We start from the raw sequence: 22,418 nt of genomic DNA on the forward strand, positions 1-22,418 counted from the left end.
CACCTGAGATTTACGATCCTTAGATGGGTCCATCACTAGGTTGAAATCACCTCCTAGAATGATTGTACCTTTGGGTTGTGAAAGAACAGACGCTGTGATCTCATGGAAAAATTCCGGGTTGTCTACATTAGGAGCATAAATGTTGTATAAAGTGAATGCGTTCGCACCACAAGTGATGTGAACCCTAACTCACCTACCATGCAAGTCTGAAGCTGAGGAGTGGACAGACAATCCTTGTCGTTTCTTTATGAGGATTAGTACTCCACCTTTCTTTTCAATTGCAGGAGAAAAATAAGGGGGCAAGGCCCAGGGCAAATATATCTTTTTAGAAGCACATTCGTCCAAATGAGTTTCTTGAAGCATAATTATGTCTGGATTAAGACATTCTGTATATGATAATAGTTTCCTTGCTTTTATCTTATTATTTAACCCTTTAGCATTCATGGATAATATCTTAAGTGACATAAGTTGTTGTGATATGATGAAATGTGATCTGAGACATATAAAAATCATAAGAAGTGAAAAGCCCTTGCATATGTACAGAGTCAATATACCATAACAATATATGATTCAAGTATAAACATAAATATGATTCCTTATAGCACAATGAGGTTGTGATGTAAACATCACAATACAAAAGAAACCTGTGGGGGAAAGAAAACAGCTAAATAATCCGCAAGGAACAACAGGGGGGAAGCACCTAGATGTACGGATTCATGGCTAGCATATTCTACTCCTAAGAGAGATATATCATACTAACAGTAAAATAATTAAAATACACCTGAAACATCTTTTTTTTTTTTTTTTTTGAGTTTAGTAGTAGGTATTTAACCAAGAGGCAGTCAATCAAGTGAAAAAGTGGCATGCATGTGAGGGCACATTACATAGCTGAACTCTGGATTAAGTAATCAAAGGTGTTTATAATATCATCTACCATAAGTGAAATATAAGATGTGCATGCAGCAATAGGGGGATAGCATGCCAGTATCATTGTGAGTATAATGAAATCATGCAGGGTGGAACAGCATGCTAAAGGTGACCATTTACACAGGAGCATGCCAGTCAAAAATCAGTGCAATAATAACGTATGCTTTAATACAGTGTATTCAACAAGCAGTCCCAGTGAAATAGCATGCTACTAATAGTGCCAATTAACCTTAATTATGCATAACAGACAGTGAAAGAAACACATGCAGAGTGATGCACAGCACACATCAAACCTGATGGATAGGGGTCGGAGAGTGTTGTTCAATGAAGGCAGCCAAGTCTTCAGGATTGAGAAAATCTTTCGTAGTGTTGTTAAGGGTCACTCTCATTCTGGCAGGGTAAAGAAGCCCATATCTGGCGGAGAGCTGCTTCAGCTGTGGTCGGTAGGAGAGAAGTTGTTTTAGTTTGTAGGCCGTCGTCTTGCTAAGATCAGGGACGAATAGTATGGCAGCACCCTCGTGTTTCAGAGGAGCGCGGATCTTTGCACGCTGCATTATATCAACTACCTGCTGATACCGAAGTAGTTTCACCACCACCGGTCTAGGGTAACGGTCAGATGAGGTACGTTGAGAGGGGACGCGGTGCGCCCTCTCTATCTCAAATTCCTGGGCAAAGGTGATGTCGAGGATTTTAGGAATCCAGGCAGACAGATGTTTAATCAAATCGCGATCCGGTATTTCTTCAGACAGTCCAAGGATTCTGAAATTGCTCCTTCGAGAGCGGTTGTTGCTATCTTCCAGCTCTCTTTCCAGGGCAGTGATACGCAGGGTCTGCTTCCTTAACTCAGTTATGTTGTTGGTATTCATCTCCATTTTGTTTTCCAGGGAGGCAACACGTGTTTGTACTGCTAAGAATTCAGTTGTGAGGTTGCTGAGCTTTTCATTAATTTCTTCCGTGTTGACTTCGTGTCAGACACCATGCTTTTTAGTTCTTTAATTTCATCAAGCAGTTCGCGGTTGCTGACTGCAGGGGTGTCCGGAAGCGGAGTTTTCGACGGAGAGGACGGCTCAGGCTTGTGTTGCTTGTTTATTTTTTTTATCCGACATGGTCAATTACTTTCACTTTCGCGGGTTGTATTCGCGGCGCAAGGACTTGCAGGAGCACTGTGTTGATTTAACAGCGCTGAGACGAAGTTTTCGTGCGAGTAGAATATTGAATTTAAATTAATGGTGCAGGAGCTCTTCCCTCACGCTGCCATTCCTCGCGGGCTCAGCAGCGCCCCCCCCCAACATTGTCCTATGTTAATGGAGTGCTGGAAGGGCTGCGGCTTACTGATTGGGCTGTTGGCTCTGCACCCAGAGGTTGAGGTCAAATCTCGGTGCTGCTCCTTGTGACCCTGAGCAAGTCACTTAATCCTCCAGTGCCCACTTTGAATGTATGCTTTGAAATGCCAAAGCAACAAAAAGGCAGTATACAAGTCTCCATTCCCTTTCCTTTTTTAATGCTGCTATTCCCGGCTACATGGTGCAAGAGCATAAGCTTGTGTCTTTGTATTTACAGCGGCTCACTTGACCTTTGCATTCTACTGGTGCTCGCCTAGAGTTCCTGATTTGCAGTATATGCGACAAAAATTGGATTATGTGCATTTGATGTTCAAATTGACAGCAATAAGATATATTATGAAGAAAACTCAAAGATATGGGATGTATACGTGGCATGGAGGGAAAGCTTATGAGCTCCTGGAGTAGGGAGGTTAATAATGGGGGGGTGTCCTTTTTTAATGTATTCCTTTTGGTCTGGAGAGGAGGGATGATGTTTTCTTCTGTGCTTTGGATACTGTTAAGTGGATTCTTGGCTGCTATTCATGGATTTGTATGTTAAATCTTCAAAAAATGGTGAAAGGCAGTGGTGGCAAATGACTGAAGTTCCTCAAACATTCTTCTACATACTGTTTCTGGTGGCGGTGCACTGGAAATAATGGGGATGGAAGGTGGGCTGCAATTTGTCCATGGAGAGTCTTAGGGACTACAGTAAGGCCAAACCATGTTGGTCTGTGTGACACTTGTTAAACAATGAGTTAATTGTGTTAATGCATTAATTGCTCAGCCCTATTTTTTATGAAGGAACTATCCTTGGTTTGGTCTGCACTCGTAGTGGAAGTGTCTCCATTTCCCTAAATAGAACTCCTAAGGGGGCTTTCTTTTTGGGTGGATTGGGGATGTGGACTGGGTGCTATTTCATATTTTCACCACCTGCAGAAGATAGCCTTGAGCCACTCCTGCTTAGGGCATTGGATACCTTTTGGATGGGCCCCTGGCACACACTTTTAGTGATAAAGAATGGGCAATATTTTTAGAGAGTATTTAGGTACCATATTTTTTGCTCCATATGACGCACCCTAGATTTAGAATAGGAAAACAAGAAAAAAAACATTCTGAACCAAATTGTGTACTGACATATACCAGCCTCTACACCCAGCCCCCTCACTCCCTGCCAGGCTCTGCACCCTGTCCCCCCTTCCCTACTAATTATAATGCAATTTTTTTCCTTTCATTTTTCATATACACACAGCAGATATAAATTCTCCAGTTTCTCGATGTGCTCTTGCTCTCCTCCTATTCTCTTCTTCTCTGTGATCTCTAAATGAGGCATTCTTACTCCCTCTTCCTGCTTTGTTTTCCTTTGATCTCTAAAGTGAGGCACTTTACTACCCTCTTTTTTTTTTTTTTTTTTTAATAAAACAAATGAAAAAAAAGAATCCTTCTCTAGAGTACTGAAAGCTAATACTGAGATGATACTTAATGTCAGTTACTCAGTTTTCTTAACTACTCCACTCAAATATGTATTTGTACAAACAAGACTTCTATCTAATGTTGCAGGCCTCCTAACAAATTTTCAATCTTAAAATCAAAATAAGAATTTAGGATTTATATATTTTTATATTTTGAGGATTTGTATCCATAATTTTAAGAATGCATGCTGAAATAAGACCATCGCTAGTCCCCCTTGATTGTACTAGTCAATGGCTGAAAAGTAGTGAAAGTAAAAACAAGTCACTTTTTCATGTTTTTATAGTGTTTTCTATCATTTTGACCAGGTGGAATGCAGTAACAAAGATCTTCACTCTGGAGTCTATGGTGGCTCGGTGCATGAAGCCATGACGGATCTCATTGCTTTGATGGGTAAGAGGGTATCTTCCTGTTTTTCTTAATTTCACTCCCTATAAACAAAATCAAAATCATGATCAGTTAATCTCAATCTCAAGTTTGATGCTAATGTTGTTGTGTTTTTTAATATTAGCCCAGCAGGTTTGTAATTTGGGATAACTTGATTCTACACTTGATCAAGACACATCAAACTATAACATTTTCTTTCCCTTTTGCCTTTTTCAGACATACTTTTGGAAATATCTTAAGCTAGTACTTTTGAGGATTTTAGAATTTTTCACCAATAGTTAGATAATGTCAAACTTGACTACATTACTATATTACTTGCTGTTTTCTGGTCCTTCCAAAAGCTTGTATTTAAGGTCTTCCAGAATTCTTCCAGGATGCTCACCAATATCTCTTGATTTCAGCATATAATTTCTCAATGTGGATTTTCCCCCCCCCCCCCCCCACATTGGCTACCAATTTACTTTAGGGTCAAGTTTAATGTTCTGTTGAACCACAAGGTATTGCAAAACACTATTCATATCCAAATCCAGGTTTTGAGAATTAATAGGCCATATCAAGTTCAGTTCCAGGGTACAAGATTACTGACTACATGGTGGTTGTGGTGTATGGTTGTGTGTTGTCCTTTTTTTTAATACATACAAAAGAAAAAAAGCGATTTGATAAAATATTTACTTTTTTTCCTCTAAGCAAAATTAGGGGGAAGAGCATATGAAGAGAGAAACTAAAGTAGGGCTAGATATTTACTTTCTAAATGGGATCTTAAGTGAACTGACTCGCAAAATTATGTACACTCCCCTCCCCATAGTCATAGGTTTAGGATTTTCAAACTCAGTACGGGGGGGGGGGAAGGTATGTGCGGCAAGGGAGTGAGTGGGAAGTACAAAGAGGAGGAGAGGTGCTGACTCTGAACCATCCCTGCCTCCCGGACCTCTCCACACCTTGCTTATAAAGCCTGATGGTCTAATGGTGAAGCAGGGCAGGAACGCTTTTTCTGCACACTCTGCCCCTTGCAGAGCTACTAACAAAAATGGCTGTTAGCTCCCTTGGTCTCACAAGACTAAAACTCAGGCATCCATTTTTGTTCACCACTAGATGACTAGGCTTTAAAAGTAAAGTGTGGCAAGGTCTGGGAGGTGGTTTAGAGTGACACAGTTGGCATCTCTCCTCCTCTATGTCCCCCCCCCCTTGCTTCTTCCCACTCGCTCCCCTGCCATGCGTACCTTCTCTCTCTTTCCCCCTCCCTCCCCCAATTCCATACCTCTAGCTCTTCATCTGCGTAAGCAGCAGCTCTAACCTGTTGCTTGCGCCGGCCTCGGCTCTCCATCTGATATTGCTTCTTGGTTACAGGAAGGAGCTGGGGCATGGAGAGAAGAGAGCAGGGGAGTATCTCCCACCCTTGCTACACCACAGATAAGGTGTACCTTAATCAACGATGGAACATGGATATAACTCTCTCTATATAAGAATGGTATGATTGCTGTCATCAGGGATAGCTGATATTTTGCTGCTTTAAATTTTGCTAGCAGCTGCTGCTGCCAACACCAGCCCTACAGAAATATTCCATTCTGGCAGTTCACCAGTGGGGTTAGGGCAAATGGAAGTAACAAGTAGAGTGGTAGGAAAGATAGTGAAGAGGAGGAAGAAGAGAAAAAAAAGCAAACTACTGCCACTGTCCCCTTACAGCAGAATAAACAATTTGAAAAAGCGTGCACTTATGTAATATACTCTAATATAAACTGGGATTTTGGGGCCAAAAATGGGGGTTTATATTCGGGCCAGCGCCTCCTACCAGAATTATTGCAGGCCTTCGCCAGGCTCTGCACCCTATTCCCCTCTCCCTGCCCTTGTACCTCCTCTGCCAATCCCTGGTGGTCCAGAAGTGCAGCGGGCAGGAGCAAGCTTTCCGCGCTCCTGTCACACTGATTACCCAGTTGTTGGTGACTGCTGCGGGATCTGGTTTCTTCTGCCGCTAAGCAGCAATGAGCAGGAGCACACTTTGGCACTCCTGATCAGTGCTGAGCAGCTTCTTGACTGACTCCTGCGAATTCTCATGAGAATTGGTCAAGAAGCTGCTCAGCGCTGAGCAGGAGTGCCAAAGTGTGCTCCTGCTCATAGCTGCTCAGCGGCAGAAAAAAACGGATCCCGTGGCAGCCACCTCTGACCGGGTTAGCAGTGGGGCTGGAGCGTAGAAAGCTCACTCCTGCCTGCTGCACCTCTGGACCACCAGGTATCGGCAGAGGAGGTTCGAGGACAGAGCCTGGGAGGGAGGGGTGGCTGGGTGCAGAGCCTGGGAGGGAGGGGCACTTGAATATTAAGCCCTGACTTTTTTATATTCGAGTCAACCATTTTTCCTTCTTTTGGGGGGAAAAATGGGGGTCTCGACTTATATTCGGATCAACTTATATGTGAGTATATGGTAAGTATACAGAAATTCATATTTCTTGGTCATTTAGAAACTTGTACAAGGACTGGATGTGAAAAGAAATTGAAAAGTCTCATGGTGTCAGGGTTATGAGTCTTGTCTGTATGTATTTGTGCCTATACCTATAAACAAAGCCTCTCTAGTAGGCACTAATTTTGAGCAAAACCTGCCTAAATTATCCAGACATGCCCTAATCTGAAGATGGCCAGGGAATAACAGATTGAAATGAGTGTCTGCTAATGTACTAGCTCTTTATATTTTTACATTTTTTCCTCAAGGCACTTTCCTTTAATCTATTCAGGTTCCCTGCTGGACAAAAAAGGGAAGATTCTCATCCCTGGCATTTACGACACAGTTGCTTCCCTCCTTGAAGAAGAGACTGCATTATATGATAATATTGAGTTTGACTTGCAGGAATATGCAAAAGATATAGGCGTTCATAAATTGCTTCATGACACAAAGGTACTGCACTTTTACTTGCAAACCATTCCCAAGTGCAGCTAATGATAAAGTGAAAAAGTTGGTTCTGCAGGCAGGAATGTTGCCGTAAATACTCTGTCCCATTGTCTGTTGAGGCCTAGTTACTTATTTTTCTTTTGAATCAAACTGTCCATTCTGAACTTCAGCCCTGTGTGGAGCTGAGGGAGTGGGGATCAAAAAGAGGTTTGCCAGCTAGCTCCAGATTTACTCGATGGTATTGATCTATTACTGGGTTTAACCTACTGCATGCAGGGATTTCTGTTGCTTTTGTTAAGAAATGCAATAGAAAATCAGAACTACAAATAATAACACAATAAAAGCCATGCTGGGTCACTGGGCTCATTGAACTGGGCATCTTGTGACCTGGACTGGCTGCTGTTGGAGATAAGATACCTGGTAGATTTCAAAAAGCAGTTATTTCCTATAGCTTTTTTTTTTTTTTTAGGAATAAACAATGGCTTTCTCAGTTCTATCTGGCTAATCTTTGTGGTTTCCTCCAGGAACTTTTACAAACTACTTTTGATTCCTATTTTGGTTGCTTTGACCTCATCTTCTAGCAACAGATTCCACAGACTAATTACTGCATTAAAACAAAAATATTGTCCAGTCAATGTTTAGCCCATGGCAGTTGGCATTATTTTAAAATACCTCCCTCCTTTTTTGAGTACCACAAGGCTACTTCTAGCTGTCATGGCACTCATTTTTGAAGGGGCATGGCTCCTTCTGCCCATTCCCTGATAGATTACCAGGGGTAGGCAATTCCGGGATAGGGCAGGGGTAGGCAATTCCGGTCCGTGAGAGCCACAGGCAGGTCAGATTTTCAGAATATCCACAATAAATATGCATGAGATAGATTTGCATCTCAAGGAGGCAGTGCATGCAAATCCATCTCGTACATATTCATTGTGGATATCTTGAAAACCTGACCTGCCTGTGGTTCTCGAGGACCGGATTTGCCTACCCCTGGCCTAGTGGAATCCTGGGGCGTGGGAAGGATAGGGGCTTTTGATGGCATAAGAGAAGGGGGAACTTCCAAGGGGGGAGGGTGGTGGGAGGAATTGGAAGGGGGTTTCTTGATACTCCATAGGAGTGGGAGGAATGATTTGGCATCTGGAAGCTACATGGGTATTGGATGATATTTAGTGCCAGCACCCATATAGCTAAGTGGGCATAGTTAGGGCCACACATAAAGTGATCCTGTATGCTTCCTTTGCAATGCAGGCATTGGCAACTGCATAATTGCTGGCTCTGCTCACAACAACTCCCATAATGCCCTGGTGCATCCCCATTATTAAAATGGCTTGTTAGTACTGATTATTCAGCATCACTTTCTCATAACTGCTGCTGAATTATTGGTTTTCAGTCTGCTGGTCATTTAGCTTCATGAAATGTTCTCTTAAGTGTTTTGAAAGGTTATACAATTGTTTTTCGTATTTAACCAAGCCATTCCATTCATAATTTAAGAAATTTTAGTCGTTGCTTCTGTCATCTTTTCTCCAGATTGAAAAACCCTAACTTATTCTTCATATGGGTGGTGTTCCATCCTCTATCGCTTTTTGTCCCCCTTTTCTAGTTCCTCTATATCATTCTTTGAGATGGAATGACCAAACTGCACACAGTACTTGAGGTGTACAGTACTTGGTTTTGTTCTCCATCCCTTTTCAAAACATACCTAATATTTGCTCTTTTTCCACAGAGTCCTTAGCAGACTATCCTAGAATTTGTGTGTTGTGGCTGGAGACGGAGAAAAAGTAGTTCTGTGTGATTCATCATTAGAGGGTACTATGTAGAGCCATGGAACACCCAGTATTTCTCAGTTTCCTGCAAATAGAATGAACATCCATGCAGCTGTGGACTGAATGGTCCTTGCAATCTCCTCAGCCAGTTTCTGCTGGTTCAGTTGAGTGAAGCTTTTTCAGCAAGTTAAGGGATATGTGGAAGGATCCAATTCCCTTCTCTCTCTTCCCGTCTCTCTTTCTCTTACTTTAAATCCACTTTGTACAGCTTAGAGAATCTGATCCAAAAGGCTCTCAAATTCAAGAAAGCAGATTTGCCATACTGCACTCTGGTCAAGTCCGCTTTCAAAAGGGCTAGGATGGGTGGGGAACCTTTTCATGTTGGAAGGCCGCATTAATTTAGCTGTAATCGAATAAGCTTGCATTTAAGAAATGTCAATTAGATATACTTAAAAGTACATAGGGCTAGATTCACAAAGGCCACAGATCGGATCTGATCCATGAGTGATGCAAATGAGGGTGATCGGAATCACGCCCCCAATTGACTGCACGGATCGCTCTCCTGCGATTCCAACGCATGTGCAGACCATCTGTAGATGGTGCACGGTAGAGCTAAAGAGAATTATTATTATTATTATTTTTTTTTTTTTTTAAAGTATCGCTGCCTGCCTAAATTTGCATGCCGTTCCCCCTCATTTGCAAGCATGGATCGGATCTGGAGTAAGATTAGTGAATCAGGTCGGTGTCGCAAAGGGGTCGCTATGTGGTCGGGACTTGATCGGTGGGCTTAGTGAATCTAGCCCATTATTTTGCAAAAATCTAACTGCTATGTACTAAACTTAAAAATTAACAAATAATGGCTTAACTCGTACTTGCTAGATCGTTCTTTTCAAGTGAGAAATGGGAATAAGATTTAGAGTACATTTCAGGTAAGAAGTGGAGTTCCCCAGGTTTCAGTGCTTTCAGCGTTATTTAATATTTACATGGCCACAATTGGTCAGTTGTTTCAGTCTCTAGGGGTCAGTCTCCATTGAGGAGATCTGCAAAATTGTGACATGGTCTTCATTTACATCTCATTATTACCTTGAGCAAGATACCCAACACAGCTGTCAATTTGGTCAGGCAGTTCTGCAGAATTTGTTGTCTACAATCCAATGCCACCTACCTATCCTGAAAACCTGACTGGCTGGCTGTTCTATAGACCACAAGTTTCCACTAGCAGCACAACATAGCTTCTGGCATCTCTGCTGTATTGCAGTCGGTTGCAGTCAGTCTCGCTGTACTAGCTATTTCATCAGCCTCAAGATGTTTGTCATACTGGGCTTTCTGTTCAGGAAGGATGGGGTAGGAAGAATTATTAAAGATGATAAAGCCATACAAGGTGAGGAAGAGGCACTGTGTATGGAGTATTGTAGCAGTATTGAAAGGAAGCCATGAAATGAGAGGGCATATGATGAAGGTGAAAGAGTATAAACTCAGAAGTAACATGGGGAAATATTAATAGAAAGGGTGATGACTTTTATGGAATGGCCTCCTGGGGGATGTGGTATAGATGGAAACGCTATATGAATTCAAGAAAATTTGGGACAAGTGCATAGAATCTCTAATGGAGCAAAAGGAAGAATGGATGGCAAGCTGGATAGGCCATATTATTTATCTGCCTTCATGTTTTGTATGTAATCTGAAAAAGGTACTTCTGATTAGGTACAGAAAGAGAATGGAGAAGCTTGTCAATTCTGGTCAGAAAGGGGAGTAGCAAATTTGAAATCATTTTTGGGGTGGGCTTTTTTGGGGTCAGCTGTCACTCCTGTTGTTCTCTTATATTAGGTTGCCAATTATGGAGAATATCACATAGTAACATGTCCACAATTCCTTCTTGCCCTACTACAGGGTACCTATGATGTTTTGCTCAGTCTAGCAGCAGTTTGAACTAGGTATTCCACCTTATCCTTGCATACCACTATCTCTGAATGTTACAAGATCATGACTGGCTACCAAGTCAGGAAGTTGTTAGCTGCATTCTTGTTTTCTCTCATAGCTCTTCAAGCTCATCTTTTTATGTGGGGTTTTAAAGTTTTCACTTTAGTCTTTCTAGGGTGCTCATATCATTCTTAGTGTCACAATGGGCTAATTCTCGGTGCTTGTTTTCTTCTGCTCCTTGCTACATTGTCTTTAGAGCATCACTTGGGGCCTTTTGAGACATCCATATTCTGTTTCCTCTTACAAGGTCAGCCATCTTAATCTTCAAGGACAAAATTCTGAATTTTGTGCATTTGTTTTTGTTTTGTTTGTTTGTGGTTTTTTTTTTTTTTTTAATCTCGGGCAGTGGTCTTCACTGATTTTTTTTCAATTGGGACCACTCTGGATCTAAAGGAATTGAAGAGCCCCCAAATATCTTCCCATACGAGGCTGCAACCCTATTGGAAGTGTGTGTCAATGACATCCTTCTCTACCAGCCTATCTTCAAATGTTTCATTGAGAGTATTCTTAAAGATGGGGATATTTCCAAATGCAGTCTTTGTCTACTGAGAAATGTCTTGCCTTTCAAGGGAAAGGGATAATACTTAATATACCGCTTCTGTGGTTACAAACAAAACCGTTTACATATATAGGTACTTATTTTGTACCTGGAGCAATGGAGGGTTAAGTGAGTTGCCTAGAGACACAAGGAGCTGCAGTGGGAATTGAAACCTGATTTTGCCAGCCACTGCACTAACCATTAGATGTCTACTTAGAATTATAGAGACATGACAGCAGATAAAGGACACATGGCCCATCTGCAGCATCCACTATCTCCTCTCCCTAAGAGATCCCACATGCCCGTCCCATTCTTTCTTGAATTCAATCTGTCTCCACCATCTCTTCTGGGAAACTATTCCATGCATCTACCACCCTTTCTGTAAAAAAGTATTTCCTTAAGATCTATCACCTGTTAACTTTATTCTATGCCCTCTCACTCTGGAGTTTCAATTCAGATAGACTCGCCTCGTGTGTATTTATGCCACATAAGTATTTAATTGTCTGTATCATATCTCCCCTCTCCCGCCTTTCCTCTAAAGCAGTGGTCTCAAACTCAAACCCTTTGCGGGGCCACATTTTGGATTTGTAGGTACTTGGAGGGCCGCAGAAAAAAATAGTTAATGTCTTATTAAAGAAATTACAATTTTGCATGAGGTAAAACTCTTTATAGTTTATAAAACTTTCCTTTAACAGTTAAAAGGAAAGATATATAAACTATAAAGAGTTTTACCTTATGCAAAATTGTCATTTCTTTAATAAGACATTAACTATTTTTTTCTGCGGCCCTTCAAGTGCTCTATTTTTTCTGCAGCCCTCACATTTAAAGTTTAATATCTTTTCTTTCTCAAAACTGACACATTTCAATCACTATATTGAAAATAAAATCATTTTCCCTACCTTTGTTGGCTGGTGACTATTTTTCTGTGCTTTTAACTATGTTTCCAGGGCCTTCTTGTCCTTTGACTGTTTTTCTCTCTGTCTTCACTTTCTGCCTTGCATCCATCTTTGGCATTAACTTAATATTCAATTTTTCTGCTTTCTTTTCAAAATCTACGTTTCCATGTCTTACCTTTCCTTCTCTCTCTCTCTTCTTCCATCCCTATTTCCATGGTCTGACATCTCTTTCCTTCCTTTTCTCCCTCCCTCCTTCTTTCCTTTTCCCTGGTCTTGCATCTGTCTCCTTCCCTCCCCCCTTGCCCTGGCATCTCTCCCTTGCCCTGGCATCTCTCCCTCACCCTCTATGGTCTGATATCTCCTTTCCTTCCCTCCCTCCCATGAACTTGGCATCTCTTGTTCCTCTCCTCTCCCTTGTCTTCCTTCTCCTTCCTTCCTTCCCTCTCTTTCCCCAATTGGGTGCAACAAAAGCAGCATTTCCCTTCCCCCCTTTCCTGTGCAGGAGAGGCATTTCTCTTCCCCTTCCTTCCCTCTCCCTTTCCCTATGCAGCAGAAGCAGCATTTCCCTCCCCCCCTTTCCTGTGCAGGAGAGGCATTTCTCTTCCCCCTTCCTTCCCTCTCCCTTTCCCTGTGCAGCAGCAGCATTTCCCTAGGGTCCTCCTTTCCATATGCAGCAGAGCATTTCTCTTTCCCCTCCCCTTCGGTTCCCTTCCTTGTGTAGCAGCAGCAGCATGTCTGGCCGGCTCCCAATCGATCGTTCCGTTCAAAGCCTTGGGTGGCGGCTTCTCGCGAGATCCGCGCCTGCGTCAGAAGCCTCTCTGATGTTGTGACGCCAGAGAGGCTTCCGATGCAGGAGTGGATAGCGCAAGGAGCCGCCATCCGCGGCTTTGTACGGATCGATCGACTTGAGCTGGCCAGACATGTTGCTGCTCCACAAGGGAAGGGGGAAGAGAAATGCGCGAGGAGCCGCCGCCGCTTTACAGTTGATCATTGCGTCCAGACCGCAGGCCGCAAAATAGCACCTGGAGAGCCACATGCAGCCCACGGGCCGCGTGTTTGAGACCACTGCTCTAAAGTGTGTATGTGTATTTTGTGTGTGTATATCTCTATCTCCCTGCATGCCTTATGACATAGACCATCAACCTTCTTCTGGACCAACTCCATCCCGTTTATATTTTTTTGAAAGCGCTGTATCCAGAATTTCACACACTATTCTAAATGAGGTCTCACCAGAGTCTTATACAGGGGCATCAATACCTCCTTTTTCCTACTGACAATTCCTCTCCCTATGCACCCAAGCATCCTTCTAGCTTACACTGTTGCCTTTTCAACCTCTTGGCTACCTTTAGATCATCACATGCTATCGCATCTACGGTAAGTCCCACTCCTCTTTTGTGCACAAAAGTTCTCCCCACCGCACCGTCCCCTTTAAGCTGTACATTCCCTTCGGTTTCTGCAGCCCAAATGCATGACCTCGCATTCCTTAGCATTAATTCTTTAGCTGCCAAATTTCAGACCATTCCTCAAGCTTCACTAGGTCTTTCTTCCTCATGTTTTTCACACCATCAAGGGTGTCTACTCTATTGCAGATTTTGCTATCATCTGCAGAGGCAAGTTTTACCAGTCTGCCCTTCAGCAATATCTCTTACAAAAGTGTTACCCAAAAATCAAAATTTTAGACGCACCATTGGTGATGTCCTTTTTCCTTATTCCATAGAGCAATCTCCATTGACTACTACCCTGTCGCCTTCCACTCAACCGGTTCTGACCCAGTCTGGCACTGTGGCCCTTACTGAGGGCACTCAGTTTATTTATTAGATGCCTGTGTGAAACACTGACAAAGGCTTTGCTAAAATCTAAACACACCCCATCTAGTGCTCTCCCTCTATCTTCTTTGATCACTCGGTCAAATAAATTGATCAGAATTGTCTGACAAGACCTTCCTCTACCGAATTCATGTTGTCTTGGGTCCTGTAATCTATTGGATTCCAGAAACTGCACTATTATATTTTTTAAAGTTTCCATTAATTTACTCATCACATAAGTCAGATTTAACAGCCTGTAGTTCTCTACTTTTTCCTTTCACTTTACCTCCTCCAGTACCACTCCTAATTCTAGAGAAGCATTGAAAAGCTCAGGCAGCAGAGCCACCAGAACTTCCCCAAGTTCCCTCTGTACCTTCAGATGTACACCATCCGGCTCCATCGCTTTATCCACCTTTTAATTTATTAAACTCCTCATGAACACAATCCTCTGAAAATCGAAGTTCAAATATGTTTATTGATTTTCAAAGATAAAATAGAACACAAAAGTATTCGGCAAGGAATGCATTGAGAATGATAAATATACACTGACAAAAATAGTGCCTTAGTAAACTCTAGTACCATAACATATAAAAGTAAAGTAGATCGTCTTAACAATAATAAGGTACCATGATATCTCAATGCCAAATGTATCCTAATCCTGGAGAGGAGGAGGAAAGAAAAGAGAGGAAGAGATCAGGTGATATGAAGCAGATAATCCAGATGATTGGAAAAGAAGGAGAAGATCAAAAAGATGGAGAGCAGGGCGGGCATCAACATCCATAATAAGTAGTTATATATCAAATGTAAAGAACAGTAATTCAGAATATAGCCATCTGGGAAGTCAACGGTTATAGAGAAAAATGTTGTATGGGTTCCCAAATGCGAGATATGGTCAGAGATCTATTAGAGAATTCTGCCGCTTTGATCTTGTATGAGTGAATCATGAGAACTGAGTTCCACCAAAACACAATGTTAAGGGTATCTGCAGATTTCCAGTTGTGGAGGATCATTTGGATCGTAAGGGCGATCAGTATGTTAAGGAGAGATTGTTGACTAGAGGTAAGTGGGTCTATCACTGCCAGAGACCTAAAGAGGAGAATGTCAAATGTGAATTCAGATGTGATAGGTAATATACGCCGAATAAGTCCCCATACTTTAGTCCAGAAAGAGGCGAGAATGGGACATGCGTAGATCATATGATGAAGATCGCCCATTTCCGTAGAACAATGCCAGCAAAGATTAGAATCCCTAAGTCCAGCTCGAAACAACTTGTGAGGTGTCCAGAAAACATGGTATGCTAAAAAGTAGAGTGAGTGAGTCAAGCTAGCAGAGGCGGTGGGTCGAATAATTTTACAGAAGTATCGTACCCAATCCTCGTCAGAGCCGCGCCAAGTGATAAAATTCGCCCAGGTGTTGGTGGTCCTGTTGGATCTAGGAAAAAGATGCGATCTAAGTTCTTTATAGAAGAGAGAGGTCGAATGTCCTAGAAGAAAGCCCTGTTGAGATAGGGTGATAGAATAGGAGGTCTGAGAGAAGGTGAAAATAGAAGGAGAGCATTTCTTCAGGCAGTGAGAAAGTTGAAGCCAATGAAAACATTCTGAAGGGGGTAAGTTGAATTTATCCATAATCTGAGAGAAGGACAATAGGGTTTCTTTGTTCATTACTTGACCCAGTGACCATATACCTTTATCGATCCATAAATGCCAGCGAATGAAACGATTATCTATGTTGAATAAGGAGTTGTACCACAAAGGAGCAGCCAAAGTATGTCTTCTATCAGAATTGGAGAAGGTATCAAAATGTTGTATAGCCTGAAGAGTTGCGGAAATGGTAACAGATTTAGAAGGAAGAGTGGACGGAGAGATATATGGTAAGCAAGATATGGGAATAGGGTTTGAAAGATATTGTTCAATGTGAACCCAGGCAGCGCAGTCATTATCCGTGTCCATGACCTGTAACCATATAGAGCTATAGCGAAGTAATGCTGCGACATGGTATAAAAAGAAATCGGGGAAGCCCACCCCACCGTCCTCCTTGGAAGATTTGAGAATTTTCATTGATATACGAGGAGGTTTCTATTCCAAAGATAATCTGATAGCTTGCTCTCTATGGATTTGTAAAAAGCTTTGGGGGCTAATCTAGGAAGCATGGAGAGATAGTAGTTGATAATCGGGGAGATGGTCATTTTGATAGCTTCCAGCCGCCCCCACCAGGACACTGAAAGAGGAGACCACCTTTTTAAGAGAGTATCTACTTTGGTAGTTATAGCTGATAAGTTGATGGACATCATAGTATTAGTATCCTGATGAAAGAGAGTTCCGAGGTATTTCAGGGAGGAGTCTGCCCATCGAAAGGAGACCGGACCGCAATCAGATAAAGAGGTGACATCGTTAAGAGGCATAATTTCTGATTTGTCCCAATTAATGCGATAACCCGATCCTGAGGAGAAATCGGAAACCAATTGAAGTAAAATAGGGATAGAGGAAGCTGGTTTGGAGAGGAATACAAGTAAGTCATCAGCATAAGCCAGAGTTTTAACCTCTATAGATCCAACCTGAATCCCTAGAAGATGTGGATGTTGACGGATGGCTAATAAGAGAGGTTCAAGAGCTAGGTTGAAGAGGAGCGGTGAGAGAGGACAACCCTGGCGTGTACCTCTATTAAGATGGACAGGGGAGGAGAGGGAATCATTGATCCTCAGTCTGGATGAAGGTTTGGTGTAGAGAATTCGAACCCAATCAACAAAATCCGGACCACAGCCAAACCAGGATAGAGAGGTGAATAGGTGACTCCATTCAACCATATCGAAAGCTTTCTCAGCGTCAAGGGATATCGCAATCAGGGGATCAGTAGAGGAGTGAGCAAGTCAAGAATGGCATTAAAAGTACGTGCGTTGTCTCCAATAAAACGGTTTCGCATGAAACCTACTTGATCCGGATGAATAAGGATACCCAGAATTTTATCCAAACGAAGAGCCAGAATTTTCGCCAGAATTTTACAGTCAGTATTTAACAATGAAATGGGTCTGTAGTTAGCTACATTAGTGTCATCCCTCCCAGATTTGGGGAGAACAATGATGTGAGCCTCAGTAAAACTCCCTTGATCGTCTGGAAAGGAGAATAGATAGTCATAAAGTTGTTTCAGCATCGGGACAAGATCGCTAAAGAAAGTTTTATAAAATTTGATTGGATAGCCGTCCGGCCCTGGAGATTTATGAGAGGCGAGCGAATTAATAGCTTTTAAGATCTCTGATTCCAGAATGGGTGCTCCTAGACAAGAAGCCTGAGATTGAGATAAGGAAGGGTGTGCTATATCTTGGAAAAAGGTATTACTAGGCTTAGTGGAGATATCCGCAGAAAAGGAGTAGAGCTTCTCATAGAAGGAAGTGAAAATTTGAGAAATAGAAGCGTCATCAGTGACTAAAGTGCCATCCTCCCTTTTCAAGGCAGCAACTCTCGAGCGTTGCTTACGATTGGCCAGATATCTGGCTAGAGAGCGACCAGCCTTGTTGGCTGAGGTATACATACCGGATTTAGAAATGATAAAGTCTTTTTGAGCCTTCAGGCGAGATAGAGTTGTATTCAACTCTTTTCTGGATGAGTTCCGGTAAGACCTGAGGAAGTTTGTCATGAATTTGTTGTTTTTCCAAAGTGGATATATCTCGTTCCAACACGTCGAGTTTAGATGAATCCGATTTACGTTTCCACACTGAAAAACTAATCACTTCCCCCCTGAGACTTACTTTAAAAGCCTCCCAGACGGTATTGAAGGAAGGAATGGAGGGAATATTGTTAGTAAAGAATTCAGAGATAAAATTATGAATTTTGTCCTGAAAAGTGGGTTCTGAAAGAAGCGAGGTGTTGAGGCGCCATACATGTTTAGGAAAAACATGTTGTACTTCAATATGTAGTCCAATAGGAGCATGATCGGATAGGATGTATGGTGGAGGCTCGAATTTGAGGGAGGAGAGATTTGGAGATGAGGAAGTAATCGATTCTGGAGTAAGACCGATGAGGGGCAGAGTGAAAAGTAAATGAGCGCTCATCGGGATGTAAAAGTCTCCAAGGATCACATAGACCCAGATCCGTAATAACATTATGAAGTTCAGTCCACATTTTAGGGATGCGGAAAGGAGATGGAGACAGTCTGTCTAGGAGGGCATCCAATGGAAGGTTAAAGTCTCCGCCAAATATCAAAGGATATTCAGAAAAATTTAAGAGTGTCTCGCAGTGTTAACATGAAAGAGGGAGTATCAATATTTGGTGCATATAGATTGAGCAAAGAGAGTCTAATTTCTCCTATGAGAACTGTGGCAATTATCCACCGACCCTCAAGATCAGAGGATTGATGAAGGATACTGGCCTGAAGAGATGATTTGAGCAAGATGGAAACTCCTCTTTTCTTATGAAATGCTGGAGAGAATATGTGTGTGAGGAAACCAGGAATCTTGAGTAGGGAACAGTCCTTAGAATTAAGGTGAGTTACCTGTAAAAACAGAATATCATAATTTTTTAGTTTAAGATAGTCCATAATTTTCTTGCATTTTAAGGGTTGGTTTATACCGTTGACATTCCAGGAAGCGATCCTAATAGATGTCATAGTAGTGTAGTAGAAATTGTACGAGATGTATATCCCCGAAGGGGATGCCCGCCCCAAGAAAGAACAAGAGAAGGAAGTAAGAGAGAGAGAAAATCCAGAAGAGAGTGAAGGTCAGGAACCACCTCCAGGAGGAGAGGGAGAGAGCAGAGAGTGCCAGTTTGCCTAAGAAGCAGTGGCAAGGCAACAAGCAACCCACTATAAGGCCAGGAGATATAATGCTGATACCAACAATGGTAAGAAATACAAAAACATTGTAATATAATTGTACAGAGAGGGAGAATAAATACCAACTATGGTAAATATGAGAATAATAATATACTCTTCAACCCTGAAAGGTAACTTAACAGTAGTTGTGGAAAAATTAAGGTGAACAAAATACCGGAACAGGTCAACACAGAGAATCCAACAGTAAGAGGACTCAGAGGGATAACGACAGGCAGAAGAGGAAACATAACAACCTGTAGAGTCAATCCCCGAGAATAAACACCAACCCTACATCATTTTTAGTATCCAGCCCCACCATGTGTGTACAGCACAAGTAGATCCCAGAAAATTTAAACCCCACAACAGCTTATTGAGAACATGTAGGGAAGTCTCAGTGCAAGTAAATGATACTCAGATCCATGAATGCTAGCAAATTAACATAAGCAGGAAAAATCAGAAGAGAGATGATTCAAAAAAAGGGAAAATGTATCAGTCTAATAAGGAAGGGAAAAAAAAAAAAAAGGGTACATGATAGAATATAAAGTCAGGAGAGAAAGTAGTAGAAAAATACAGAATATATGCAGGCGTGGTAAAAGCAGTACAACTTAATGTGGGAACAGTAAGGATAGGATAATAAATAAAGTTCATCAAACGAGTAAGGTACAGGTTCTTATAGAAATATCCAACTCAAAATTCATGATAATAATAACAATTCATGAAGGGAGAGGGACAGAGGGAACATAACATTTCAAAAAAGATTTCATCAAGCAAACAGGGTGCCATTAATTACAGGGAGTATCGGAGCTTAGATTCAAAATATTATGAAACATTCAATTGATTGAAAATAGAGTGTGGGCATGGTATCAAAAATAATTTCATCTATCATAACAGGTATATTTAATCATTAAGTAAATCTAAGGCAAAGTTCAGAGTATAAGTAAAATTCATTGCATTTGAGAGATAGAAAGATTGTGGCAAAATGGTTAAATTCATGAAAGTGCAAGTGCATCATGAAAGTGCATTTAGTCCATAAAACAAATCGAGATCTGTAAAATTAATAATACTTATAGTTCAGGGTAATTACAGATATCGTAGGAGCGTAGCAGTAGGAAAAAACTCATCAATCAAGTTTATTGCATTTAATCGTGAAGAGGGATCAGGCAATAAATCATAATAGTACAGATAGTTCATTACAGAGGTAGAGAGGTGCCCTTGGAAAAGAAGAAAAGGAGAGAAGCGATCAAGTTCATAGAAGGATTGTGGTATTTCATGAGCTGAGCTATAAAGTAAGGCAGCGGGAGAGGGGAATTAATATAGATCAAATTTATACAGTAAGAAGAACGGTACAAGGAAAAGAAAGGAAAGGGAGCAGAGATAGGCAGGCGTAACTTAGCAATAAAAGAAATTTAGGAAGAGACCATGAGCGGGAGTAGAATAGGAGAGACAGTAAGTAGGAATTAAAAGGGAGGAACGAAAAGGAGGGAGGAAGAAGAAGGCGGGAAAAGAAGGGGGACGAAAAACAAAATGGAGATCCAAACCAACAGCGTAGCAACTGAAAATAAAGTGATCCAAAAATACGCTAGTGAAGGGGTTATAAGAAGGTGGAGTTCAGTAAGAATAGTCTGAAGAGGGGTCTAGTCGAGTGTTGTTCTGATGCAGGCTGATAGTATAATTGCGAATATAAGGTAGATGAGGGTGTTGCAGATCAGGAAACTCCGATCACCCCATTTTGGTCTGATGGATCCAGGTGCGCAATACTTCAGGATCGGAGTAGTTGTCAGTCTTGTTATGATATGTCACACGTAGACGGGCCGGATAGAAAAGGCCATATTGTGCCCCTAGATCTTTGAGGTCCTGGCGTAGTGACAGAAATGCTTTGCGCTTCGCGGCAGTTGCCGGAGCTAGGTCAGGAACGATGATTATCTTTCTGCCCTGGTAGAGCATCGAAGCCTTTCCCTTGGCGGTGGTCAAAATCAAAAGTGCTTGTTGAAATCGGAGCACTTTGACTATAATAGTTCGTGGGTGTCTGGCGCCATGCTGAGGTGTGGAGGGCGAGCGGTGAGCCCTTTCGAGTTCCAACGCTGGTGAGAAATCGAGATCTAGAAATTTGGGGAGCCAGGTCGTTATAAACATGAGGGTATCGGTTCCTTCGGCCCCCTCCGGTACTCCGAGGATATGCAAGTTGGATCTTCGGCTACGGTTAGCCATATCTTCGAGCTCCGTTGAAAGTTTCAAGATGGCCGCAGAGTTAGATCGGATCACTGGAACATCTTTCTCAACCGCCGACACTCTATTAGCGAGGAGGTCGAAATGCTGTTGTGAGGTGGCTAATTGCGAGTGGATTGTTTCGAGTTCTATGCGCATATCTTTTGAGATATCAATATGCGACTTCATTAGCGATTTGATGTTTTGTAGTTCTGCCAGTATCGGGTCACATTCTTCCACGAGGTCCGCCGCCGAGCCGTTCTTATCGGGAGAAGGAGGAGCGGACTTGAGGCGTTTGTTAGAAGGTAAAGCCTCTGTTTTGTTTTTTTTCGTAGCCATTAGGATCAGCGAGCAATGGAAGGTAAGTAGCTGTGTTTGAAGAGGCTGAAATAGTAGTTGGTAACAGCGAAATGATACGATTATCTGAGCAGGAAGTGGGAGCTTAACGCTCACGCAGCCATGCTGTCTAAGCCCAAACCGGAAGTCCTCAATCCTCTGAAAATCAATCAGGGTCTGCCACACCTCAAGCCCTTTTTGCTTTTTGCTTCTGGCACTTCAGCTTTGAATACTACAGAAATGTTTAAGCAATTCAGCCTTATCAGTCTGTACATATTTCTTCCCTTCACCTTTGAGTCTTACAATGCCACTTTTGCACTCTTATTGCTAATATATCTAAAAAATGTTGTTAACCCTGTTTTACCATGTCGTTTTTTGTTGGGGTTTTTTTTTTTCTATTTGCATCTTTGACTACTTGGCCAGGCTCTCTAGATTTCTAGATATTTGTGCCTACTTTCTTTCTGTGATCTACTCAAGCATGCATGTTTTCTCCCATGTACTTCCTCCTTCTGTTGGGAGCTTGGTTAGAGAGGCAATAAACAGAAAGATGTGGGCTGCCATTGTCTCCTGGACTTCACATTGAAGAACCCTAAGGCAATCATCCATATTCTCAGGCTTGGGTCTGCATTCTTTTTTTTAATTGCTGTAATGCCTGTGGGTAGCCTATACCTTGGCTTAAGCCTTGTTGGGTACAATTTTGAGATCCCACCCTATTTTGGTACCATTTTTTTTTTTCTGATTTACTTTTCTTTAGTCCTACCAAATCGGTCCAGAAGCCCACCCTCCATGTGGGTCCTCCCCCCATTTCTTGTATCCTTTCATTGACATTCAAACTGTATTGGGAAGAACAGGATGTTTTGATTCTAGTAGGGGTTTTCTCTTTACTTCAATAAAATCCACTTTCAGTTGGAAATCTGTGTCTGTTAAGTTCTATTTAACTTGCAGAGCTGCATATTTGTAGTAGTATCATTTCTATGGCGCTGCTGGATGCATGCAGCACTGTATGTTACATTAACCAGGAAGAGATGATCCCTGCTCAACAGCTTACAATCTAATCAGATGGACAAATAGAACAATTGGGGTAGGGAACTACAGAAAGAGTGACAAGATAGAC

The 22,418-nt window shown here is 42.0% G+C and overlaps 1 protein-coding gene and 1 long non-coding RNA gene across 2 annotated transcripts in view; one reads left to right on the plus strand and one right to left on the minus strand.

Annotated features, from left to right (window-relative positions):
• Positions 1-22,418, plus strand: part of CNDP2 (carnosine dipeptidase 2) — a 71,401-nt gene that overhangs the window by 33,585 nt on the left and 15,398 nt on the right. The window contains exons 6-7 of the mRNA XM_033934319.1: positions 4,025-4,109; positions 6,827-6,987. Of these exons, the coding sequence (XP_033790210.1) occupies positions 4,025-4,109; positions 6,827-6,987 (246 nt within the window). The remainder of the gene's footprint in view (positions 1-4,024; positions 4,110-6,826; positions 6,988-22,418) is intronic.
• The window catches only part of LOC117355571, a 43,904-nt gene continuing 24,988 nt past the window's right edge, over positions 3,503-22,418 (minus strand). The window contains exon 3 of the long non-coding RNA XR_004538401.1: positions 3,503-4,147. This is a non-coding gene — a long non-coding RNA (uncharacterized LOC117355571). The remainder of the gene's footprint in view (positions 4,148-22,418) is intronic.

Source organism: Geotrypetes seraphini, chromosome 2 (assembly GCF_902459505.1).
Source record: "Geotrypetes seraphini chromosome 2, aGeoSer1.1, whole genome shotgun sequence".
Taxonomy (NCBI): domain Eukaryota; kingdom Metazoa; phylum Chordata; class Amphibia; order Gymnophiona; family Dermophiidae; genus Geotrypetes; species Geotrypetes seraphini.